The following is a 25,374-nucleotide window of genomic DNA, read 5'->3' on the forward strand; positions in this document are numbered from 1 at the left end:
CGTGGAACGTCGTCCCCGCCATCACCCTGGATCACCCCGGATGCGGCGCAGCTGGACGCAGCGACGCGGGGGACTCGTTCTCTGGTGCGCGCGCGCGCGTCGTTCAGCTGATCCGCGGGTCGACGAGTGAAAGTGCTCCGAATACCTGTCGAGCCGTGAAGACCGCGAGACCCCGTTCCCGTGCGCAGCGCGTTGTCGGGCGCGAGGTGGTGTGGTGGTGACGTTCAGCCGTACCGAAAGTTCCTAATGCAACGTTAGGTAGTTAGCGACAATACGGTGATTACGGTGCGAGAGCCGCGGAGCCGCCGGAGGTCGACTTTTCTTCAAGAACAATTAGAAGTGTCCTCCGCCCTCTCTCTCTCTCTCTTTTTCACTCGTGTTTTTGCTCACTCCTGCGGTGCTGCGACGAAAACAAATTGTACGACAGCTTTTCCTCTCAATTGACGATAATAGAAAATTTAATAGAGACTTTTTCTGAGCAAGAGTGAAGTTTCCGTTTTTAATTGCAATTGATGCAGTTTAAGAAAATTGTGTTTTTATGATACAAAACGATTGAGAATAAGAAGCAAATTTGTTTAACTTTGACAATCTACATTTTTTTATCCATATAAAAGTTTGTACATAGCTGCAATTAAATCCTCACTTTTGTACGTGTCTTAATTAGCATGATTCTTTCTGCAGCTTGTTTTTTTTTGTTTGGAATTTGCTGACACTTGTGAAGGAGAGACTGGATTCTTTCGACAGCTGTGGTTCTAATATGCGTAACTTGGAACGTTTTCTCTCGCTGCATGCAGGGTGATACGTAACAACGTGTAACTTCAATGTGTCCTGTTATTGATCATCAGAGATTGATTCATCAGAGAAAAATGGTTTCTCTTCGACAACTCTGCGCCTTTAGCATGAACATTGGAGACTTTCTTTCACGTGTGTATACAGTGTAACGTTACCACTTACATAATAATCCGCATCTGGGTGTCACTGTTTGCGTTGTGTCCTGCATTTGATAATCGAGGGAGAGACTGGTATCCTTCAACAGCAGTGAATTTAATATGGACAGTTTGCAGCTGGCTCTGGTAGCCGTCTTTACATTCGTCTGTGGTGTAATATGTACCCTGGCGGTGCAGTTTTACCTGTTTAAGAAGTATTTGGATTCGGGACCTCAGGCCACTCCGCCGCAGAGGCAGCTGCAGCATGGCAAGGCGCAGTTGCCTAAGGAGCTGGTGGAACAGGTGCAGGAGGAACGGGCGAACTCCAACAACAGCATGTCCCGTCAGGTGATGTCCCAGGGCAACGAGAACCTGGCCATAAACCTTACGCTGCAGTTCCTCTTCAACGAGCTGCGGAACGCCGAGCGTGTGCGTCTATGGCTTTACAGGAAATTGAATAACGAGTTCAAGGAGCTTCTTACGCAGTCGACCACCGCCAAGTTGTTAGACAGTGTGAAAGTAAGATTCGACCGGGGACAATTTTGGAATAGCGTAAGGGAGCATTTCCGTGTGATAATCCTCCGTAATTGTTTCCAGTTGAGAGACTTGAATCTTGGTACGCAATTTCCGACGATAAAGGGTCTGGAAGTCGCCGACTCAAAAATCGACGCCGACACGGGTTTGCTGGAGTCTCTGGACTTGGCCTTAGATTTACATTACTCAGGAAACTTTCAATTGTCTATAGATGTTAAGATGCTGCTCGGTAAAACAGCCTACATGGCGTTGCAAGGTATTATCGCATATAACGGTATATTAAACAGAAAAATAAGGAAACAGGATGTGTTATATCTTACGTATCAATTTTTACAGTGAAGCGTATCAGCGGTAAAGCTAGGCTACAGTTTACTCGTGTACCGTACACGCACTGGTCGTTGAGCTTCTATTCGGATCCAATCTTGGAGCTGGAAGTGCAGTCGCAGTTCCAAGGCCGTCAGTTACAGCCGCAGATAATCTCGATTATCACCAGTCAGATTAGGAGGGCAGTGAAGCGGAAGCATACTCTACCTCGTTATAAGATGCGCTACAAGCCGTTTTTCCGAAGATTGAACGACGAGGCCGTGGATCTTTCAGAGGTAGAATGCGTTTTCTTTAAATTTATTTAGCTTTACATTACAATTTACTTGTGCGTTTGCGAAAATTTCAATTTCGAGAAAATCGAGAAATAAAAATTAATAAATAATTTTAATTTTGATTTATCTTCGCGCAATATCGATCCATACTTTTTTAGGTCGCCAGTACTCAGCTCACTCCAGGATACTTGGAGGTCGTATTATTGGATATCAGCAGATTAAACCTCGCGTCTATCGTCTTCAATAATGGCGAAGACGTGTCGCAAGTGGAAGTGTACTGCACCATGAGCATAGATTCTACGCCATGGATTTATTTGACGCAGTACAGTGGCGTTCCGTACATGGTGCTAGACCTGATCATCAGTAAGACGGGCTCCCAGCAGTTGGGCGTGGTGTTCAAGCAGGAGGTCGTGCCGGAGATCGGCCAGATGTGCGTGCTAGTCGAGACCATAGTGTCTGGGAGTCCGGCGGCGATCGCCGAGATGAGGAAAGGCGACATTTTGGTAGCGGTGGATGGCAAAAAAGTGTCGAGCATGAACCAAGTAGCGAAGTTTGTCAAATCCGCTGTACAGCGACGTTTCATTATCAGGGTGGAGAGACGGTACTCGAGCGAAAGAGGACAGAAAACGGATAACGAGAGGACGCCCTTTGCAGAAAGGAAAGCGTCGAAAAGCGATTCCGTGGGCAGGCTGGACAGTCCGAGCGCGGAAGACGCCGGAAAGATCAAGTTTGAGGCACAGATCAAGTTCTCCGATCTACGAGATTCTGAAAATGATCTCGCGGACACCCGATCGGACAGCAGTAAGCTATTCAAGAGAAGAAAGAGCAGCAGCCAGACAGAAGAAGTCGCCCAGACGCCCGACACTACGCCGTCTCGACGAATCTCGGTAATTTCCACGTCGTCGGCGTCATCCAGCACTGTTCAATTTTATCTTCCGGACGACAGTAACACGACCAACATCGCCGATTTGTACCACAACACGAAGGAGAAGCCGTACGCCTCTCTGATCACCTTCGAGGAGACCAAGAGCTTCCGCATCGATTCTGAATCGCAATATTTAAATGTGGGCGTATGGGGCCGGGTGAAGGGCGGTGAAACACCACCGAGATTGCTAGGCTACATAAACGCGCCTGTGAAATTAATCCTGGCGCAGTGCTGCACTTCCACGACTGGGCATTACCTAAAATGTCATGCTTTATTGCCTCCCGATAGTGGTAAGTTTCGAAAATTATTTTTTTCTCTTGTCTGTTTTAAAAATATTTATATTGTAATATATATAATATATATGTATATAAAATATATAAAAGTATATAAAATTGTAAAAGTTTCGATAAATCTTTTTAAGTGGAATTGATTTATAATAAGGGAATAAGTTTCTCATTGGAATTCTATCGGATTTTATTCAGATTCAGAAAAAAAATTAATTAAAAGTAAATTTAAAAAATTAATTATAGAATTTCTTTTAAAGCTTCTTTAGCGACGTCCTACGTAAGACTGCAAGGTTACTCGGGATTCGATCCGACGCTCTGTTACGGCGACATTCTGCTATCGTACGTATGGGAATCTTGTCGGCCGAGCGATCAAGGGGTTAATGATTTCGGGAAGAAGGAAAACGCAGAAACTGCCAAAACTCAACCGATTCCAAGCGAGGAAATCACTGATAGAAAAATACACGATTTTATCAGGACGCACTTCCACAGAGCGACACATTGCGATTTTTGTACGAAAAAGGTATGGCATTACAAACTAATAATTCATTTATAGTTTGTCGAATTGCCTATATGTGCAAGAGAAGATCAATAAAATTACGCTTTGTAAAAATTTGTGATATTTAGAGGAGAAAGAGAGAGAATGGAAAATCTGTGGAATGTAAGATATATTTGTGTAATTATATCTGTGTAATTTAAGGTTTAAAAATAGGACAATTTTTATTTTTTTTTTACTAAACTTATTTTATCTCTATTTTATTCTACCTGGAGATTATTCGGATTACTTTCTGCGCAGATTTGGTTAAAGGATGCAGTACAGTGTCGTGATTGCGGCATGGTGTGTCACAAAAAGTGCGAGGCGCGTTGTCAGGCATCTGGCACATGCGGCGCGGAGAGTCTAGCAACTCTGGCGTTGGAGGCCGACGAGATCGAGCCAAACGTCGGGGATATCTCTAGCCCGGAGATCTCTCTGACAGGATGCGAAGATAACGTACAGGTACTCAAGACGTAGTTAGGGCATTTTGTTACACGCGAGCGTAATCGTTTCGAATTTTGCATTGCGATATATGATGCTTCCATACGGGACAGCAAATTCGGACCGAAAGGAAAAAAATGCTTAATCTTCGATATTGGAATCTAGAAAACATTTGTTTATTTATTTATTTATTTTGAGAAATTTTATCTTGTTAGTATTTTTTAATATTAGGTTGAAAGCAATATAATATTTTACCTTCTAGTCCGATGTTGTGAATCTTATGATAATTAAATAATTAGTGTCATTAACATTATTTTGAATGTTTATATCATAATTTGTACACCGCAATGTTTCTTTACGTTTACACAAATATGCAATTTATAATCGTATCGCGACGTCAAATCATCAACTATTTTGCAAGTGTTGTACGATTTATCATTTTTTAAAGATCATACTCTATGTTCTTTATAATTTAGATACTGCCTAATATTTATATCTTAATGTAAATAAGGAATATTTAAAAACAATATAAAAATATTATGTAGTATTATATATAATATCATTATATAATATTATATAATATTGTATAATATATAATAATCTTTAAAAATTATGTATACATATTTATAATACTTATTTGTTTAAAAGTATTTTTAGATGTTGCAATAATAGACTTTGCTCCGTATTTGGAACATATTCAGTTTTTTCCGAGACTGTTTTTATTTATTTATTGCTTTTTCTACGATACGAAAAAGATCGATTTTTTAAATGTGATATTTATTTTGTCGACATATCATTTTAAGCACTGATCACGCGGACAGAGCAACAAGTAATTATCATTATCACATATCAATGAGATATAGGAGTGCTTGATGACATGTCACATGGTTAAGGAACTGTACAATATTTGAGAACTCACGTGTGTCTTTAAATGCATTTATCTTGATATTTTGTATATAGAAAGCAGAGATTGTTATGCGTGACTTGCATTCTGTTGTTGGCAATAAAACGAACTGAACATATGCACGGGGAGGTGAAGGTTCTTTGTAAAGCTTGCACCTCTTGACCTTGCCTTTGTTCTCAATGAATTACACACGAGTAGAAAAATAAGTTTAATTTCTTTTCTCGTATGAAACTTTATTCGTACGAGGAGTTATTGATAAATTATCGATAAAGTATACAATTTACATGTGAATTCTGAAAAATCTGCGAAATAAAATATTTTAAAATTATTATTCTAAATATATTCTTTTAATTTTTGACACAGATTTCTGTGAAATAAATATACAGTGTATCCACACATATCTACTTATATTTCATTTCGGTCTAATGTGTTTCAGAATTTGGCTGGAAATAAATTGACAGATACTAAGCATTTTGAAATTATACATAGACTCTATACTTTATTGGTAAAACAATGTACGCTTTACGACGCGCAACCAATTTTGCACTTTTGATTTATTATTTTACGGATAACTTGTTACCGTGAATGGTGAAAAGGTATTAATCTATTTGAAATCCATTGATCGGTTAATCAGGGCGCAAGTATGATGGCCGTGAAGGCTAGTATAGCTAACACTCTGTTTGGCCTGAAGAAGGCTGGAAGTACCAGTTGCTTGGCCCCACCGGCTTCCGGTATTGGTCTGGCATCTCGAAGTCTCCCCCCAAGTCCCTGTGCATCCCGCAAGGTAGAATAACAACACACATTTGTTCGCCCGAAGCGGAGAAGGATCGCATGTGCTCGATTTCACAAAAATTTTATCTAACGTAAATTTTAAACAGGCTTTATTCGTTAGCATTGCGATTCCGATGAACAGAGGACATAATGGAAGAATTCAAGGCGGTAACATTACAATCCGAATATAAATAATTACAGTTTGTATTACTTTTAATTACAAAAGATTATATTAAAAGTATGTTGAAACATAATATATCGTAATTAGATTTAATCTGAAGTTGTCCATATTCAGCAAGTATCTTTCGCAATTTCAAAAATTGCATTAAATCTTAAATAAGAGGAGCTGCGGTAATTTAAGTAAAACGTTCTTTCTTCTCAATAGTGAATAATTATGCGACTTTTAATTTAATCACCATAGCTTTCTTATCAGAGTCGCATCAAACCTTCTCCGCTTCACTTTCTTCCACTTGTCTTCTCAAACCGAAACAAAAGAAAACAATACGCTCTTTGGAAGAATTTTTATATCTTGCAGTTCTCATGCTTGTGTGTTTATTCATCTTCAATCATTCCTTCATCAATCACGCGTTACAATCATCATCGAAGATACATTAAGATACTCTCGCACGCAAGAGTGCAAGATAAAGAGATTGGTAACTGCATACTAGCGATAAATGATGGATTTTGAGATAATGTTGGTCTAATTTAATCATTATACTAATTTTTTTATCGTCTATTTATAAATAACTAGATTCTTTGATCCCTTAATGCTCAGTGATCACTATGTCATTTACACAAATTATTATTTCTGTCATAAGATGTTGTTTCCATCGTTTGCCCGAAACTGTTGCAAGTTTTCTCATTGACGAGGATTTTCAACAACACGATGAACACGGCACTGATTGCATTGCAATTGCACCTTAACACTGGAGGCAAGGCTTACATACGGTGATCATATTATAGATGTAGGAAGATCAATGTGACTCACACGCATGATCGGCTCGACCGCTTGATTATGTTTCACTTTCCGAATCTGCATAGCATCGAACGAGGATGCCCCTCGCTGAGATCGCACGGCGATGATTAATCAATCTGATCGAATTGTTGAAACGTTTAGAGTTCATTGGCTGGAGGTCTGGGAATAAGTCCTGACCTCTTGGAGGGTGCTGAGCCAAGTGTTGCAGCTCCACTTATGGCCGGTGACTTGGACGACGGTCTTATGTCAAGGGCCAGGGACACCGGCAAATTCTTGTACAAGTACCTGGAGCCGCAGGAGCGTGTCGAGAAGATCAACACCATGGTACGCGAGACAAGTCCTTTTCATATACTGCACAAGTAATTTCGAAGTAGATAACTCGAGAGATTCGTTCCACGAATCTAGAAATCCATGGACTACTCTGATTTAAGGTATTCAAACACCCAAAAATTTCCCACTCCAGTTCAAGAATATTTGAACGTTGAATCACTCTGATTAACAACAATAAAATTTCTTGTAGGCTCAATATAAAAATGTAACGAAAATGCGTTCTGCTAAACGGATATGTGTCTTTTGTAGATGGGAAAATTGAAGAACGCGCTAGACGCCGAAACTACCTCAAGATTGGACCTGTCTCAGAACGGGGATGCAGACAGCGTGAAACTGATCGCGCAGAGTGATCTGCGAGTACAGGCATTAAGCGTGCTGCTTTTGCACTACTGCGCCGGATTGCAACACGCGCAGGAGGCGGTGGACCGACCACAAGCCAGCAAGGAATCTTAACAGGAAAGCATCCAATAAACGCGGCAGCTTTAAGAGAAAATCGCATTTACCGCCTCTCTCTATAAACAATGAACATGGAAAATGTAAGGATATCTGGTAATGGATAATAATGGTTTGCTTTCGCAATTTATTTCGTAATGAGCAACGACTGCGTGACATTAATGCGACGTTACATCAATTTTATGATGATATTGCCGTTTTTTAATATTGACTTAATATGGATTAATTATTAAAATTGTAATGTTACATCAGGCTGTATAAAATGCACAGAAATATTTATATTACTATGCACAGATAAATAGGGAGCAAATATCTAACATTCCATCGGTTCAGATTCCAGATAACATTCCAATTTATAAACATTCCATCAGTGCAGATATCAGAATCACAATTATATCTTATATGTGTCACTTTTTCTCGTTTCTACTATTTACCGTATAATATTTTAGAAAACCTTATTTACGTAGCATTACTATAACGTTACGTGACGATACATTTTTCAAAATTTAACGTTGATGTAACGTTATATAAATATTATACATATATATTATAAAGTTACAGAGAGAAAGAGAAAAAATGTGTATGCGTGTGTGTGTGTTTGTTTTTGAATACATATTATGCCATAGCTGTTCCAAAGCCTATTCTACATTAGTCAATTGATTGATCTTTAACACTATTCACACGAATGTCGGTAAGAAAATAGAGATGGTAAAATATAAGTATTAATTTACTAGTCCAAATTCAATTCCGTAATAGCAAATCTTTAATGACATTAAATATTGGACAATTATATTTTTCTTTTAAAATCTTTTTTTAAGAGATTTTTTTAATATTATTTTTTATATCTTCTTTAATTTACAGAATTTAATAACTTAAATTCTGCAAACAAATACGTAATTATTCGCACTGTACAGGATTAATCAAAATTCTGCGTATGTGTTACGCATGTATATAAATAATACGTACGTAAATTACACACGCAAATAATATAATTTCGTCTAAGGACTTTTAATAATTTTATCGCGATTTGCGTGTTATAATTTGCATTACATATGTAGCTAGATAATACTCAGAGACGTTCACCAAGAGAGAACACCAAACTCGTTAAAGTTAGTATTAATAGATTGTTATAATAATTATTGCAATGTACGTAGGAAGGTGCGTGTGTATTCACACAAGAGAATGCTTTCGTTTGTGAAACGATGCACATTGTCTAAAAAAAGGCTTTCCGTAAAACAGTGCGATTCCCCAAATGCCTAATAATTACATTTTATCTGATAACAATTTTATGCGATATTAGATTCGCAAATGTAATGTGTGATGAACATATAACGTGCGAATTTATAAGACTATTTATAGATTGAGGTGACGATCTGTCGCGATCGTAGGTAATGATCTGTACTGGATGGTTGTTGAATACGTGCACGGTTGTGCATTGCGCCAAAATACGTGTGATAAGAGGATATCTTGCACGTTTTTAATAACATTTTCAGACCTCACGTCTCTTTTGACAAAGCTATTTAAACCAATTTGCGATCTTAATGGATCATTCAAAAAATATTTGGACAGAAGGTATTTTAATGTCTATTCTGCTTTCTATGTCCCTATTAAATTACAGTACGTCTACTCTTTATTCATTAAATAATTCACTTTCGGATTATAATCGTACAAAGGAAATGAAAACAGATGCCATGACTTGACATTTTTCAGTGTCTTACTTAAGAATCGCAGATGGTGCCAAATAACTTAAACCTCAACACAGAACATATCTATGAACTGGAACAATTATAACGAATGGCATTAAACTCTATATTCATACATTAAAGACAAAGAGAGAAAGAGAGAGAGAGAGAGAGAAAGAGAGCGTGCATTTAGAGAGTTGAAAGATTTGGCATTATATTTAGCATTAGATATGATTCTGCGGTTCCGATCTCTATTTACGTAAAAAATGCATTTGGCTTAGGCCTGTGATGGCAATTGGATGGTCACGTGTAACGCTAAATGCACTGAATGAATACAGATCTTTGACTGTTGAAAATATAATCAAAGAATTTTACCGCTTTGGCCTAAATCGACGATATTGATATGACGACCGGCGAAGAAGCTATGCAAATTTTGACTGTATTTAACTTAATTGTTCACAGTGCATTTAATAGACGTACGAGACACGGCTTCGTATTAGCGAAATCCATCCATAAGCATTTTTGTGTGGCCGTAATTTAAGGTGTTGCGCGTCTCGCGATTGCAAACCGATGTATTATCGCTCATTGTTATTATACATAAAGTGGATATAAAGGTGAATATAGATTGTTAATCTCGTCGTAAATCTCACACTGTTTATACGCCCTAGTATGTACCTTCTAACTGATCTATTGACACTTGAGAATGCAATTGCGATTTATAAAACCACTGGATTTCTAATTGGAATTCTTATCTGGGAATTAATTGTAGATCGTATATCAATGCAGCTCGTATATCATGCCGCAAATTGAGATTTATTTATAAGTTGAATAATATATTCTTCGAAAAAGTTTGGCAATTTTAAAAGCGAGCGAGTAGCAGAACGCGGTTCACCGTACCTATCGAGTTCCTCTAACGAACACATTGCGGACTGCATTTTGTTTGCGCTGAGAGGCTTTTGTGTCTTTGATTTTTAATTCACCCTTGTATAAAGGCACACGTGCAACGAGAGAGCTCGGCGCCTGTTCAAAAGATACACAGAAGTCGCAATAAAAGTCATCGAGACAGGACGCGTCGTCGGATCGTGTTGCTTCGCGCCGGGAAAATTCCACGATGAAAAATAGACATTCGCGAAAATCGAGGTCGCGTGAACGCGCGTCACGCGCGTCGCGAACGACATTTCTGTCGCGATCTCGCACGTCCTTGCTAAAGACGTTTGTTTCATGATCAACTAATCTTGTATTATATCTATTTGTACTCGTTTATGTATATTATTTACTTGTACTCTTTCCTTAGATTTTTTAGGAGACTTTATCTGACTTCCATCTCTCCACGTCGAAAAAAAAAATTAATTTGATTTATATTTACGAAAAGCTTGAAACAAATTGCAACAGGGATTCAATCTGCAAAATTGCGATTAGAGATGAAGGTATAAAAATTTTTGATAAATTGTGCAGATTTTCTTATATAGCCCTAGATTTCTATAATATGTTAGCGGGAAAAATATGAAATATTTTATTATTTCGTATAAAAAGTCTGAAAAATTCTTAGCATTCTGAGAAAGTCTTACAATTTGCATAAAAATTCTGATTAATAACATGAAGAATTCTGTGACATTTTTCCACCAGGAAAGAACGTCAATCAAGAGAGGCACGTGCTCACCCTCGTACGTCCGGCTGTTTTTGTGAAATCATCGCCGCTCGCGTAGACGATTTCCCAGTAAACATCGAAAACTGAAGACGCAGTAGAGAGAACACGCGGTCGCGTGTTACAAAGAACGGGACAGACGTCAGCGGCAACGATGCCGCAGGGCCAATGTACGCTGCTTGGCGAGGGTGCGTGCCAAGGTGTCCTCCCCCAACGTTGTTTCTTCTCTGTTAAAGAAGAAAAGAGATGAGAGCGGAAACCGGCCACAGTCAACGCAGAAGCTGCGAAGATACTCACTTCCTTCTGCATCTATCAACGTGCCAATAGATGCTGAGAAATCTATATGAATCTATATAATTTAATTAAAAGAACCTAAATATTAAATAGCAATCTAAAAATTTAATTTCTAAATGATTGGAAAATATATAAATAATTGGAGAATGCAGAATTTGAATATGTTCGAGATCTTCAAGGACTTGAAATTTAAAGGGTTGAGAATCCGATGGTTTTGAGATATATCAAGATTGATGACCCTCGCATAGATAAATTACAAATATTCGGGAATCTAAAAATCCAGAAAATATAGGAGATTCAAAATTTTATCTAAGGATTCAAGAATGTTGTACCAATATCAACTGCCACAGATCGGAGCCACGCATCCTCAGCTCCTCTGGTCTTCGTCATTTCGTGCCCTACGTCGCACGAAGAGGCGAAAACGACGAAAGAGAAGTCATGGGGGATTTTGGTCCGCGGCTGTCTATTTTCGTCGGCAAGATGTACGCGCAGTATCCTCTGGCCGCGGGCCAAGCATACCGCGGAACCGTATAAACATTTTGTCCCTGTTGAGCACTGAGCTTCACGATGAATGGAGAGCAAAGTCTCCTCTAACGCGAAGGAAGAAGAAGTGCTCGCGTGTGGGGGGTTGCAGACAGTGGCGAAATTCGTCTCGCCAACGCGTCTTTGTCGTTTTTTCGTTCTCTTCAAGAAACATGCGAGACTTCAATCACGAATAAAACATTTGCAAAGGGAAGATAAAACAAAATATATTCTATTTTATAACAAGCCGAATGCATCGTTGACGTTTTCGATTGACAAAAAATAAAAACATGCTCTTATAAAAATGATTTATCTTTTACAAATAAGAAAAAAATAGCTTTCCAATGGATTCACAAAAGAGATCTAAAGGCGACCGATTTTTTCGCTTCTTCGCGATCTTGGCCAAAATTAAACGTGACCGCGTATTCGCGTCGCTTTGTGCTGTGAGACGCGTTCTCACTTTTGGCAATTTAGCAAGTTTCTCTGGACATTCGCGTGATAATTCACTATTACAGCGAAATAGTGACGCACGTCTATGCCGCGATTTCCCAAATGTTACGCTGAATTGCGCATAGTAAACTGTCTAGCACGTGGTAAAAGCGGTAAATATTTATTGCGCGTTTTGAATTATTTTTTTTGCGAACCAATTTTATTTTTACGAAAGAATAATGTCGACGGAGAAATATGATGAAAATATGATTCATATTAATTTTATATTAATATTTTAGGTATTATGTTTTCTATAATAATTTTGTTGAATATATAAAGATAAAATACTGTGTTTTAGCGTAGATAATGGAATCCGGAATATGGCGCAGTGGGCATTTTGCCCCGCCGCAACGGGAGTTTACACAGTATTATCGATCTTCATTTCGCATGTCAGTTTGAGTGAACAAATTTTGCACATACACGTGGAAAAACCGGATGCGCTGTTCCGTGTATACGAATGTATCTTCCTATTTATTCGAGAAATCTGAGTCAACGCTCATTGCGATCTTCCTCTGACGTCATTTACGTATTTTTTTATTTATTTTTTTTTTTTTTTGAGAATTACACTCATTATTTGTATAACGATTGTATTTAATGTACTTAAACAATAATTGAGCACAATGTTTTTACAATGGAAAGAGGTATATTTAAAGATATCTTTAACGACACAAAAAGTAAAGTTCTAGCGAAGTAACAAAGGATATATCTTGTTTAAACTTCTTTGTTTGAAAAAACTGCGCAGTCAGAAAGCTCGACGCGCATCAACACTGACATTGAAGCTTTTCCATTTCGATGTGTAATCTCTATTTTATCTTCAATGATACTTCGTTAGCTTGTAATGCTGTGAGATAAATCATAATCTAATGGAATCAAAATTGAATCCGTCGAATTGTTAAGCCTCAATCCTTGAACTTGATCCTTAAATATACAGATTTTTTTTTTTTTTTGAAAATTATGTTATAATTTTATATTATAATATAATTTCAATAATTAGCATAAAATCGAAATTAACGATTGATGAATTTTGTACAATTTTAACGTTTGTCCAGTTGTATCGTCGAGGGTTCTTCTTTTTGAAAAAACTACAGAACAGTCACGGCGAAGATATAATTTTAACGCAAAAATCTCAATGGAAATTTTAGAAGAATCTAAATCTAAAAACTCAAGAAAACCCTGAAGAAATCTTAAAACAATAGAAAATTAAGAAGCGAAGAAAACATTCAACGCGAAACACATTCAATTTAAATCATTTAAAAAGTCGCAAGATCTTAAAACAATTTATTAATTGACATTTTTTTTCAGTCTCGAAACAAAAGAGACCTGGAGAGATTTCCGAAGAAACCCTGAAACAGCAGGAAAACCTTGAACAAACGTGTTTCTAACGCGGAAATCCCGACGCCGAATTTGACAGCTTGCATGTCGCGCGGTGCATCTGGCTGCGTTTGTTTTCAAACAAAGAGAGGGAGAGTGGATACACACACACATACAGAGTAGTCAGCTGTTTGAGACGCTTCCCCGATGGCGGGGGAAGTGGCGAAGGCTTAAATAGCACCGCGAACACTTGTGCAGGCAGTGTTGAACGGAGTCACCTGAAACGGGCCTCGGTCGCCGTGACAGTCTTCAGGTACTCCAAGGACCGAGGACTTGTAAAGTCCTAAAGTTGCGCAGGAAGTCGGCCGGACCTGCGTCCCGCTGAAGTTCACTCGCGAAAACGAGGATCCCTTGAGAGTCACGCTCGAAGTGGACTTTGTTCCGGACTCCAGCATCCTGAAATCACACGAAAGCCTGAAGGACGTGAAGAAATCGAAAATCTGCGTCTTTTTTTTATTTGGATGATTCTTTGAGGAACGCTCTGGTTATTCGAGTTAAGTTCGACTTTCGAAAGAAGTTTTCACAAAGAAGAATACTCCTTGGAAACGTTGGGATCAGATCTGCGCGGATTTTCATCCTGGCAAAATTTTCTACGCAGAAGAAATTGGATTAACTGAATTCAAAGTACACCAAATCTAGATTTCTAGCCGAAGTCTTTCTATCTTCAGTACGCGGAGTTACCGGATACAGTTTAGAGCTTTGCCAGTGACCAAGGGGTGTAAAATTCATAAAAAGAATAACAGCTGTTTAAGCTTGTATGATGTTTTTCTAACGATTATAATAGAAATCGAATAAGAGAAGTTACTGCCAGAAGTAGTTTCTTGGCGAATGCGCGAAGATCGTCGCTGATTTTCGACATCACAAACTCGAAAGATTTACATTCGCGCGCTTGTCCGCTGTAAGTTGAAATCCCTTGTAAGAACGAAGTGTTAAAGAACCATGAGGCCGCCGTATAACGAAGAAGAGGTGCAGCAGATCTCGCAGGAGCAAGGCGAGAGGAATGTCGCGATGGCAGTTTGCGTGCAACTGGCTGGTCGGGCGATCATCAGGGTGGTTTCACGATGCGAAGAGGCCCAAGATAACTGCAATTTAGGTAATAAGATTGTGCGTGAAATATATTATTGTTTAAAAGACATTTTAAATCTTAAAGATTTTCTTCGGATATCCAGAAAAATTCTGGAAATGCTTGCAACGTTCCTTAGATTAAAAGACGACTCGAATCTTCGAAACGCCTTTTAATTTCTTGATCTCTCTGCTATGAATTTTAATGAGTTTCAATGCCGAAGTGTAACAGGTCTATACTTGACTACAAATCAAATAAAAATATTTAATACGATAGATGTGGAAATCCTTCGACTTGGCACAGATTTTTTTACTTTACCATCTAAGTTAAAATCGCGCCATTAAGAAAGTTATCTACGAAAAAGCCAAGTTTGTAAACACCATAATATGCATGTGTCAGTATCGACTGTACTTCCTGACTCGAGATAACTTCCACCCTCGCCTTATCTGTACAACGCCGTCTGCGCACACCGTAACCTTGATCAACAATGCTTTTGCTGTTTTTAATGTGCCGATGCTTGTGACTCACCACACCTTTCATAAAACGTACTCTACAGATTACGATTGCACAGACTACAATCAAACGCAGATTGTAATTTAATGAGCATATACATATGTACATTGGAAACAAAATAACTTTGAGAATTTCTGAAGTTTAAAATCGGGGTTTTTGCATATGGACGAAAAAACGGTGAGCACTGAGTAAATATTCGTGAAATTAAAACGTACGCATTCGTGCCGTTCGATAAAAAAATGTAGGTACGAGTTCAATTTTCGGAATCTGTAGCGTCGCGATTCTACGAAATCAGAAATTTGTAACATGCACCTGAATCGCAGTCTTAAGACTTTATGAAATGAAAAAGTTTGTAGTAACAAAAACAGTAAGAATTAATTTCAAACATCCAAGATTCCTTTGAATTTGAATAAGTTCGAAATCACTGATACCAAGAAATGCATTGTCAAAAGCCTATTTCATCGATGTTTTTCTATATTTTGATTAAGATTAAAGGCTAACAAAGGTCTGATACTAAAGATTCATGATATTAATGATTATGATAGCAGAGATTTGTGTTAAAAATCTGCAACTGCATTTATAATTCCGATTGGAGAACTTGTGAAAGTTCTAAAAATCTGAAACTGCCAGAAAAACGCAGTTTCTACGATGTAAGCATAATATTCACAGGGCAAATCAATTATCGGATTACGATAAAAATATCACAAGTGGCTAAGCGGTAGAGATCGCAACAAAACGTTTTCTGCGTATTGTCCCGTTAATACCTATCTTATCTAATGCATTATCGGATGACTCAGTTTGTTTTATGCGACTAACGAACTCTCCTACTTTCGTCAAGATTTGTGATATACGTTTTTTCTCACACGCGTAACACTGCATGCATTAAAAAAAAAAGAAAAGGAAAGGGGAAACAAGGAACGGCAAATAAAAATTGATTGTCGAGATCGTCGGGACGCAACGTATTGGCAACGATTTCCTGTTGCGGCAAAAAACTTATAACATAGTTCCGTAGAAAGTACGGATCATGCCAATGACGTCCTCATCACGTAAAAGCAATCACATAGTAGTAGTGCGTGCAAAACATTTCCGTTCCACTTTGCAATCTCAATATTAATTTCATTAAAGATAAAGAGATACAATTATATCATAAACGAGCAGTGTGAAGAAAAATGTATCACGAATAACGAAAGAGAGGGAGGATTTAAAAAATCTCTCTCCTTTTCCCGTTTATTTTTTCTATACCGCTTATGAAACAGATCACAATGATGTAACTGCAACAATAAATTACAAGTTATCCAAAGATATAATTTATGTGTTTTAAAAGCTTTTCAAGACGTTTAAATCTGCTCATTAAAAATCAGCAGGATATTTACGATATTTGCTAAGTGAGCTGTTATTGCAACAGCTAATAAAATCGAAGATATGATACACGAAGCTGCCGACGGTGGAGAAGTTACCCAGGACTGGATAAATAAACGGGTGGCGTTTCTCGAGCATCGGAGCTCGCGGATAAAAGTGAAATGCTCGCTTAGCAACTCTCCGGCATAGATAATTGACTGGATAAACATTGCGTTACACAACGCGCGTATCCGGCCTTTGTCTCTTTCCTTCTCGCGTATCGTGAGCCTCGCGGGACAGCTCCCGGTGATCTTCTGCGGTCGGTATCGTCGTCTGGGTATTCGCGCGTATCTTCGGGACACCCGATGCACCGCACGAAAGGTCGATCTCGGAATAGTAAAGCGAAGCCTTGGCAATGCTGATCTACGCGCTCCGAATATCGGAGGCTGTTCCTCGCCTTTATGAATCTTTTTATTGTATAGCTTCAAATACGAGACACGCATCTGTAATACGAATGAAGCGGCAAAGAACGACTGCGCGAGCAATAAATCGCTATTGATCCTCCACTGATTCCAATTCCGGATCAAGTCCGAGTCATAAAAGACTTCTGATTTCGTAGAACTGTGACACGTTACAAGTTTAGCGCGCATTGTTAAAGATTTAATACAAACTGACATTAACTTAGATTATAAATATTGAATCTTCAATATTGCATCCAGCGAGATAAAGAAATGAGTTTATTTTATAAAACATTCTTTTTTTTTTGTAATCATAGTTGCTGCAGATACTGCACCTGCAGCTCTGCAGGTGTCTGAGGCTTTCGTGCGTGGAAGAAAGATCCCGTGTAAGAATCCAGAAATGCAGGAACTTTCCAGCGCGAAACGCACAAACGCGCGTCTACAAATGCGAGAAGTTCCCGTATAAGGCATCGCGACCTTAAATGGCAGCTTGATATCGGGCCTTTTTTACTACTTTTTTGGCGAAGAAAAACGATCGCACGCACGTTAACTAGCCGCGTGAGAGCAATAGCGAAAAATAACTTTCATACTAATTGCACAATGACTCTCATACTAATTGCACAATTGCCCGTTCGAGTATTTTATTCCCACTTAATTATCTTTTGCACGAATTATAGAATGTTTTACAATATAATATAATCTAAATACTTGTTTGCGAAAGAAAGACCATTCTTAATTCAAATGAAAATGAGTCCAAAAGAATTAAGAGCAATTTTCGTAGAATAGTATTAAATTAATTATAATTGATTAATTATGATTGATTATGATTGATTATGATTAATTAATTATAATTAATTAAGTTGTGCCTTTTTTTATATATTCTGCACTTCAATCTATCTATAAGGATCCAACATTTTTTATAAGAATCAACTAATCGCGCAAAGTTCAAGATCTCCGATAAAAATATTATGACACATAAAATTAAAGTTTATCAAAATTAAATCCAAGGCCATATGATTCAGAGCAATTAGCTTATCCGGAAACGACGTTGTGACAAACAAATAACAATCTGACGACTACTTTCACTCCAGTCCCCTTGCCATATATGTTAAAAAAATATTCAAAATTTATCAGTCGATTAAGCCTCGTCGAGCACTTGCGAAACGTGATGTTCTAAATATCCAAATCTTCGATTTCCGGCGCAAGACGCAGCCCATATCGCGTGCGCGCGCGCTCGTTCGGCCATCGCGGAACAGTTCGTGCATTTCCCCCTCGATAACCCGAGATATCCGAGAATGAGCCGTGAGATGAGTATCACGGCCGACCAGGTGGTGGGATTTATTTCGGCAGGCACGCACAGAAATAAATGCTTCAAACGCAGTCTCTGAACACCGCGAGTCGGTGAGTCAGTGCGGCCCGGCGACGGCGACGTCGAAAATGGCGCACGCCGTTACCAGAGTGGTTCATCGCTGCGAGGAGGCGAAGGAGAACGAGAGCCTCGGTAAATTCGGTGAAAGCGACACGCGATTCCTTTTGCTCGCGTTTAAAATTCGCCAGGAAGATTGTTTAATCCGCGACGGGTCCGTTTCGCGGCCAGGTTTCCACCATTCCACCGCGATGTTTTCGTAACGCGCTTATTCGCATTTCGCATTGGTGCGCGACCGGGACCGGGGTAGCAGAAATTGCGAAAACGCGGCTTAATTGATTCTTACAACCGAAGAAATTTCATTGTATAATTGTACAGTTTTCTCTTCGCATCGAGTTTGGAGATTTCGATATTCAACAGCGTCCGAATTTACAGAATGACAAAATTTTACGAGAATTTTATAATTCTTGGGTTCTCCACGAAGGTTTCCTCCACGAAGAAGAGGAAAATATGAGGCAGCATTTTTCTTAATTATTAGAATTTGTTGTGTAGAAAGTTCAAAGGCCGAGCAATTGAGAGATATTAAATTTAAAAACTAGTTAAAAATAGTTTAATATATAAAAATTAAAAATAGATTAATATCTCTTAAATTTATCTTAAATATACATAGGGACGTTTTTAACGTCTCTCGATTGCTCGTTTATTGGCCTGTGAACTTTCTACTTACTACTACATTATTTTAAAATACACGAGCTTGATTCTTTTTATAGTTTATTAGAATTGGATTGAGGATTCGATAATTTTGCTCAACTTCACGAAGCGCATAACGAATCCACGTTGTTGAATTACTAAATCGCGCAATTCTGCGCGGCTCGTTATCCTTCCGGAACCGCGTGCGCGTCGATGTTATAATGATCGCGATGATTGATAAATATATAACGCGGAATATATACGTTTGTTCCGTAACACATTCTCGGCTCCCGCGCGTTCTTCGAGTTAGATTCAGCGTCGGCGGTCTTCCGTGCTGGAGAAAGCGTGAAACGCGGTGCGCGCTGACGTTAAGTGCACTTTCAGCAGTTATGATGCGCCTATAGACTGGCGTTTTCTCATTTTTTTTCCGAGTGGCGGAGCACCTTTACATTATAATTTCATTATTACAGCTTAACCGATGTTTGTCGATATCTGAACGCGCGCGCGGGAAAGTCGTATATATGTTCTCTCGGTTTAACGTTAATCGCAGTCACAGGTGGAATTCTATTCGCGCATCGAAAGATGCTGTCGCGAAATAAAATATTGGAAGAATAATTATTTTAGTGCAAAAAGAGTTATTTATTTTTCATCCAATGTTTCGTCACTGATTGTCGATATTCGATTGTCGATTTCCATTAAAAATTACGATTGAGTATTTGGAGAAAGGGAGAAGGTATTTATATAATGGATAGTATAGTAGGATATATGTCGAAAGATACAAGATCGCAATAAATAACGGCCTACACTTTCATTATTTATGAAGGATGTGCGGGGGCCCCCGGAAATCGAAGATATTAATTTTTATTTCATTTTTAAAACACAATACTCGTTTCGTGTTTTGAAAATGAATTTATCGCTGAAATTGATGTTAATTAATTTCGAAATGACTTTACTCTAATTTCTACATGGCGGCTGAAATTTAACGAGAACCCTGAAACCCATTAACTTAAAGTCACGACGTTTGTGTTATTTTTCTTTTTTCAGGAAACTGTATATACGTTCTTTCGTTTTACTTTTTAGACTTGTCAGAATGCCAGCTCATGCAAATCCCGGACGCAGTTTACCATCTGATGCGGCACACGGAGCTGAAGAGATGCGACCTCTCCGGCAACGTGATCACGAAAATCCCTCCAAAGTTTGCCGTGAAATTCTCACTAATCACCGGTGAGTGATGAACTATAGAGCAGTTTCAAATTAAATCTCCGTTTTTATAAAATTTACTTTTAGGAGAATTTCCGCTTAAAAAATCCCACATTATTATGTATTTCAACAAGACGCGTATTGTGTTTGCAGAATTGAACTTAAGCCACAATCAGATGAGCAAGTTGCCCGAGGAGCTGGCCGAGCTGCAAGCTCTGGAACGACTCGATATCTCGCACAACACTTTCATCGCTCTACCATCTGTCGCCTGGCGGATACCGCAGCTTAAACGACTTCTCGCCAGCAACAATTTCATCATCGGTCAGTATCGATTAACTTGTCGTTATGTAAGATCTTCATCGAATATTATTAAACAGCAATTCAATCAATTAACGGATCGCACAATACTCCTCCTTTCAAAAAGTATCCTAAAATTATCCTAAAGGTATCCTAAAACCATGCAATTATTAGAATAATTTTGGATGTACTAAAAATATCAACATTAAGTATTTAATTCAAGGATTAAAATCGATATAATTTCAACGAGTCCAATTTCTAATGCTATATAGATCGAAAAAGAGGTCTTAGGTAAATTATCGCATTTCTATCGTGATCAAAACAAAGGACAATTTTCAGAATGTAATAGATTTTTTCTTGAAATGACAACATCATTGGTTTCATTCCGCAGATATCGACGTCGAGAGGCTCAGGCACGCGCCCGCTCTGGAATTCATCGACCTGCAGGCGAACCCGTTACCGTCAAGATTGCACGACCTCCTACGCACTCTGACCAGGATCACGATCGAGCTTACTCCTCGGCAGATCGAGGATTGGGAGGACTTGAACGTTTAAGCCACCTCCCGAGTGAGAGCAGCCCATTTCGCGACGGGAGACGCGCCGGGGGAGACGATTCCATCCCCCGCGTTCTCTCGACGAAGATTGCTCAAGACTTCGCGAACTAGAAGTAGAATCGACATTTTGTACAGTGATAACGCGAAATGTGTGATAACGGGTGCCGCGGATCGCCAGTCGACACGGCCCGATTGTATCTTTTATAAATGTCACTAGTGATTTGTACTTAATTACTGCGGATCTGTTACTGATCTCGTGGAGATCGACCGATCCCTCGTTTTTCTTTTATACCGCGTGGATTTTTAGATTTTATCGCGATACCAGCCATGAGCGACGCTGTTTTGTGATACATAAATACTTAATTCAATCGAATTCGAGGATTCTTAGATCTCACGATTTATGAAATTTTGAATATCAGAACACTTTCAGTATCGAATCCTTGAATTATAAAGTATGTGGATCATTTGAATCGTTTGATTTGGATTTTTTCGAACCTTCGGGTTTTTAAATCTGCATAGTTAAATGTGCGATCTCTAAAATTCAAAAGTCTCGGATTTACAGAGCTTAAGACTTGAAGAAATATTTGCAAAATATTAATCTGTCGTTCATGAATACAACTTGTATCGACTGTATTTGTATTGTAATTTTTGTCCGTCAGTGTCGCGGACAATTTACACCGCTATGGACTGCCGATATATATATACATTATATAGTGCAATCTTTTTAATATTTAACATTTTGCACTCGAGTATCATGTGAAAATATAACAGAGATGTTACAATTTTACATGATTTAATGTTACTATATATTTATAAAATATTAAGAATCAGTGTAAAAATAAAGATTCCGTAACTCTTTTGTAAATTACATTTTGAGGACGTTTTCACGTTTTACATGCATTCGTAAATCGGATATGAAAAGATTAACGCCTCGCAAATTGATGAGTTTCGGATAAATGTTAATTTTTTTCACTTGAGTACAAAGTGTTAATTAATAACGAAAAAGTAACGAATGACAAAAATATTATTAAGTAGCTATTAACGTCTGGATATAGGGTGCTCCGTAAAGAAATACAGATTTGCAAGCGTAGGCTTGCAAATGTCTCCGCGAGACTACACGCGTTCTGCGCGTCGAATAGTAATTACAATTGTAAATTCGTTTTATCTTCCTGTGCTTTTGATCTAGTCAGTCATTCTTGGACGTACGGATCTTGAGATTTACAGAGGTTTACGTAACCGTGTCGAATCCCGGATTTACGGACAATTACGTCCGTGGCATTTGGATAATTTCATTTGAAGGTCCCTCAGATTTAAGAATTATTAAAATTTTCTTAAATTGGAAAAATATAAAAATGTATAACTGATAAATCTGTAAATCTCTAGTTTCATACATCCTCAGATTCGTAGAAATTTGAATGTAGAGACGCGCGAGACGTCGCAATGCAAACAGCACGAGAAGCACGGGAGCGCATTTTTTTTTCAATTATATATTTCGCACCGTTCCTAGTCTATATACATCCTAATTACAGTGATTTCTATATCGCAATTTGTACCTTATTTATATGAATGTTCCCTAGTCTCGCGAGAGCACTTGCGTCACGGGTCAGGAGAGTAGTTGTTGTGGTCCGTATTTTTATAATTTATTCGCCGATTGTTCGACGCGTCAGTTGTTAAAATCTTGCAAGATATGTGTCGTAATTGTATATACAATTTTTGACAGGGGAGTAGAAACTGCGCAATGCTTTCAAGACAGATGGACACTTTTACTCGCTTATAAATTTACCCACATTCTGTATTACGTAAAATAAAAACTATCCGAAAGTTATCGAGCCAATTTTGATACGATGCATGCGTGTGTCGCGACTGTTATTAATAGAGAAACATAAATGGTGCACTTATACAACGTATTAGTTTCGACGGATGGAAGGTCGATGTTCTACCTTTGAGCCACTAAATGTGTCGTGTACGAACGTATGTACAGGGTGTGCCGAAAAACGTCCAAAATAAAAAGAAAATTGCCAGTTAAAAAATAAAATATCCCAGAACTCAGCTGCGTTTTTATCTATTCCTGATTTTATATTCTGAACAAAGCGCTTTATCTACAACTTCAATTGCGCTAATTAATATTAATACAACTAACGCTCAACTGATTTCTCTTTTTTTAATTTTACAAATTAAATTAGCTTTATGTAGTGGAAGTGAAATTACTCACCGAGCTGCTGGTGCCTGATTGGCTTTACGTTGAAGCTGCACGCAATCTCGATATCATGGATACTCGCTCGCGTGATTAGAAAACAGAGCTAATTATGATCGATAGTATCGTAATAGAACGAAAAGTACTGCGTGGTACAATAATTGCTCAATGCTTTGGTCAGTACTCGCGACATTTATTCGCATGTGCAACATTGCTTCGATGATTTAAAAACACAAAATAACATTTTATTCAAAAACGGACATAAAACGACGCAAAACAAAGATGACGACGGCGCACGCTAGTTTTAATTGCACTTTTTATATTTTTGCAGCCTCTTTAAATAAAATTTTTGAAATGAAATACAATCAATGCCAAAATAAATATCTTTTACTTCGTACAATAATAGTTACTAAAACGTTGAACATATTAAATAAATTACATTCACCGAACAAAAATATCACGTTCACGTTTTAATAATTATTAATATCATACGATTATTATAAAAAAAATAATTCTCAACGCGTGTTTGCGTAAATATAGGAATGGAATATTATATTCGCGATTTAATAACTATCACTATCACATTTACTTCCTTTTGATTTTTATATAGCAATAAAATCACGTAAAAATTATATTTAAAAAATTGTTATACAAGAAATATAAAGTGCGGCTTTTTGAACCGAAAAACTGGTATTCTTCCAAACATATATTTTCTATAAGAGATAAAATTAAATACTAAACGCATCAAACGCATGAGGAAGAGCTCTGGATGTAAAGGCGCAAATATATTACCCACGTTAACGTATCCGAAACAGTTATATTGGTTTAGTACCTGTATTTTTTCAATATTAATAATAATAATAAAAATAATAATAATAAAGTATAATAAAACGCAGAATTAATTATCTACAATGCTTGTTCGCGCGTATAGAGAATCACAAAATATACATAGAACAGACACAATGAAACGTCGGGGCGCACAGACGGCCCCGTTACTTCGTCTTGCCATAATCGCCGAGTAGTTCCCTTGTTTTCGCCGTTAACGAACCGGAAGCGATCAAGAGCGGGGGCAGGATGCGCGTGTGCGTGTGTATGTGTCTGAGTGAACTATTGATATTTATTCGTGTACTTGCGTACGGCTATAGTGAAGCTACGCCTTTTCTTCCTGACGATCGAATATATAATATCTATATATATATATAATATATACATATACATTCAATGCGAGAGAAAGTTACACGATTCCCGGATGCCGCAAAAAATTACGATAAATGCATCAGGTTCTCGCGGTCGCGCGGACTTCCTTCCGGGACGTATGGGGATCCAAGGATCAGTTCCTTCAGATATACCGCATCTCCATGCTGCTTTAGCGACCATTCATCGAGGCTCTCGCTATCGCAAAATATCGCCCGAAGTAACAATAGTGACAGGCCGACGCTATAACTTCTACAATTACAGCTTGCCGCTACGATTATCGCGAACGCTATTTTTTTTTACCATTTAATAATTTTAATATACCGATGTGTAGCACCAACGCAGCACAGAGCATTGCCGCAGGATACCCGGATATTTTAAGGACCAGGCTCCTGTCCGCGACAGAAGCGTGTCCTTCCCGGGGCTTAATATCGATTCTGGCACTCGCATGCTGGGCAGCCTCGCTCTCGCTTCCATATTCCTGGCAATATTTACATAAATCTATCACTAACTAGTCACATTCAGGCAACTCCTTAAACGCGGTACGCCGACCAGCTCCATCAAAACGACTCATTTTTCGTCGCAAATTGATGTTACGCGTAACCGAGTCCCGAGAATCTCAAGACTTCAAGACCCTTCTCGTCGTACAGATATCCTTTCGCGGATTACATACGCTTTCAAATAAGCTAATCTCAAATCTGTAGATCGTTGAAGAATCAGAAATTCTATTAGGATTATAAAATATCTTACATTACGAAAAATTTTAATTTTATAAATTTTGGCACACACACACACACACACACACACACACACACACACACACACACAC

The 25,374-nt window shown here is 38.3% G+C and overlaps 2 protein-coding genes across 14 annotated transcripts; both read left to right on the forward strand.

Moving 5' to 3' along the window:
• Positions 1 to 6: 6 nt before the first annotated feature.
• On the forward strand, positions 7 to 10,001 carry LOC112467052 (PDZ domain-containing protein 8). Of its 12 annotated transcripts, none has more exons than XM_025035502.1 (10): positions 7 to 418; positions 682 to 1,445; positions 1,524 to 1,716; positions 1,797 to 2,059; positions 2,215 to 3,271; positions 3,526 to 3,788; positions 4,062 to 4,262; positions 5,780 to 5,929; positions 7,034 to 7,216; positions 7,472 to 10,001. In XM_025035502.1, the coding sequence occupies exons 2-10, from the start codon at positions 1,050 to 1,052 to the stop codon at positions 7,673 to 7,675; spliced, it is 2,910 nt and encodes a 969-aa protein (XP_024891270.1). In that variant the 5' UTR covers positions 7 to 418; positions 682 to 1,049; the 3' UTR covers positions 7,676 to 10,001. The 12 variants fall into 12 exon arrangements, with proteins under 12 accessions (XP_024891270.1, XP_024891274.1, XP_024891275.1 ...); XM_025035506.1 differs by having other exon boundaries at positions 722 to 1,445; XM_025035507.1 differs by having other exon boundaries at positions 745 to 1,445.
• Positions 10,002 to 13,360: 3,359 nt separating this feature from the next.
• On the forward strand, positions 13,361 to 23,206 carry LOC112467054 (leucine-rich repeat-containing protein 40). Of its 2 annotated transcripts, none has more exons than XM_025035514.1 (4): positions 13,361 to 14,771; positions 20,187 to 20,330; positions 20,460 to 20,627; positions 20,995 to 23,206. In XM_025035514.1, the coding sequence occupies exons 1-4, from the start codon at positions 14,618 to 14,620 to the stop codon at positions 21,156 to 21,158; spliced, it is 630 nt and encodes a 209-aa protein (XP_024891282.1). In that variant the 5' UTR covers positions 13,361 to 14,617; the 3' UTR covers positions 21,159 to 23,206. The 2 variants fall into 2 exon arrangements, with proteins under 2 accessions (XP_024891282.1, XP_024891283.1); XM_025035515.1 differs by lacking the exon at positions 13,361 to 14,771 and adding an exon at positions 17,952 to 18,551.
• Positions 23,207 to 25,374: the final 2,168 nt, after the last annotated feature.

This window comes from Temnothorax curvispinosus, unplaced genomic scaffold (genome assembly GCF_003070985.1).
Source record: "Temnothorax curvispinosus isolate PA1 unplaced genomic scaffold, ASM307098v1 QBEX01016810.1, whole genome shotgun sequence".
NCBI lineage: Eukaryota > Metazoa > Arthropoda > Insecta > Hymenoptera > Formicidae > Temnothorax > Temnothorax curvispinosus.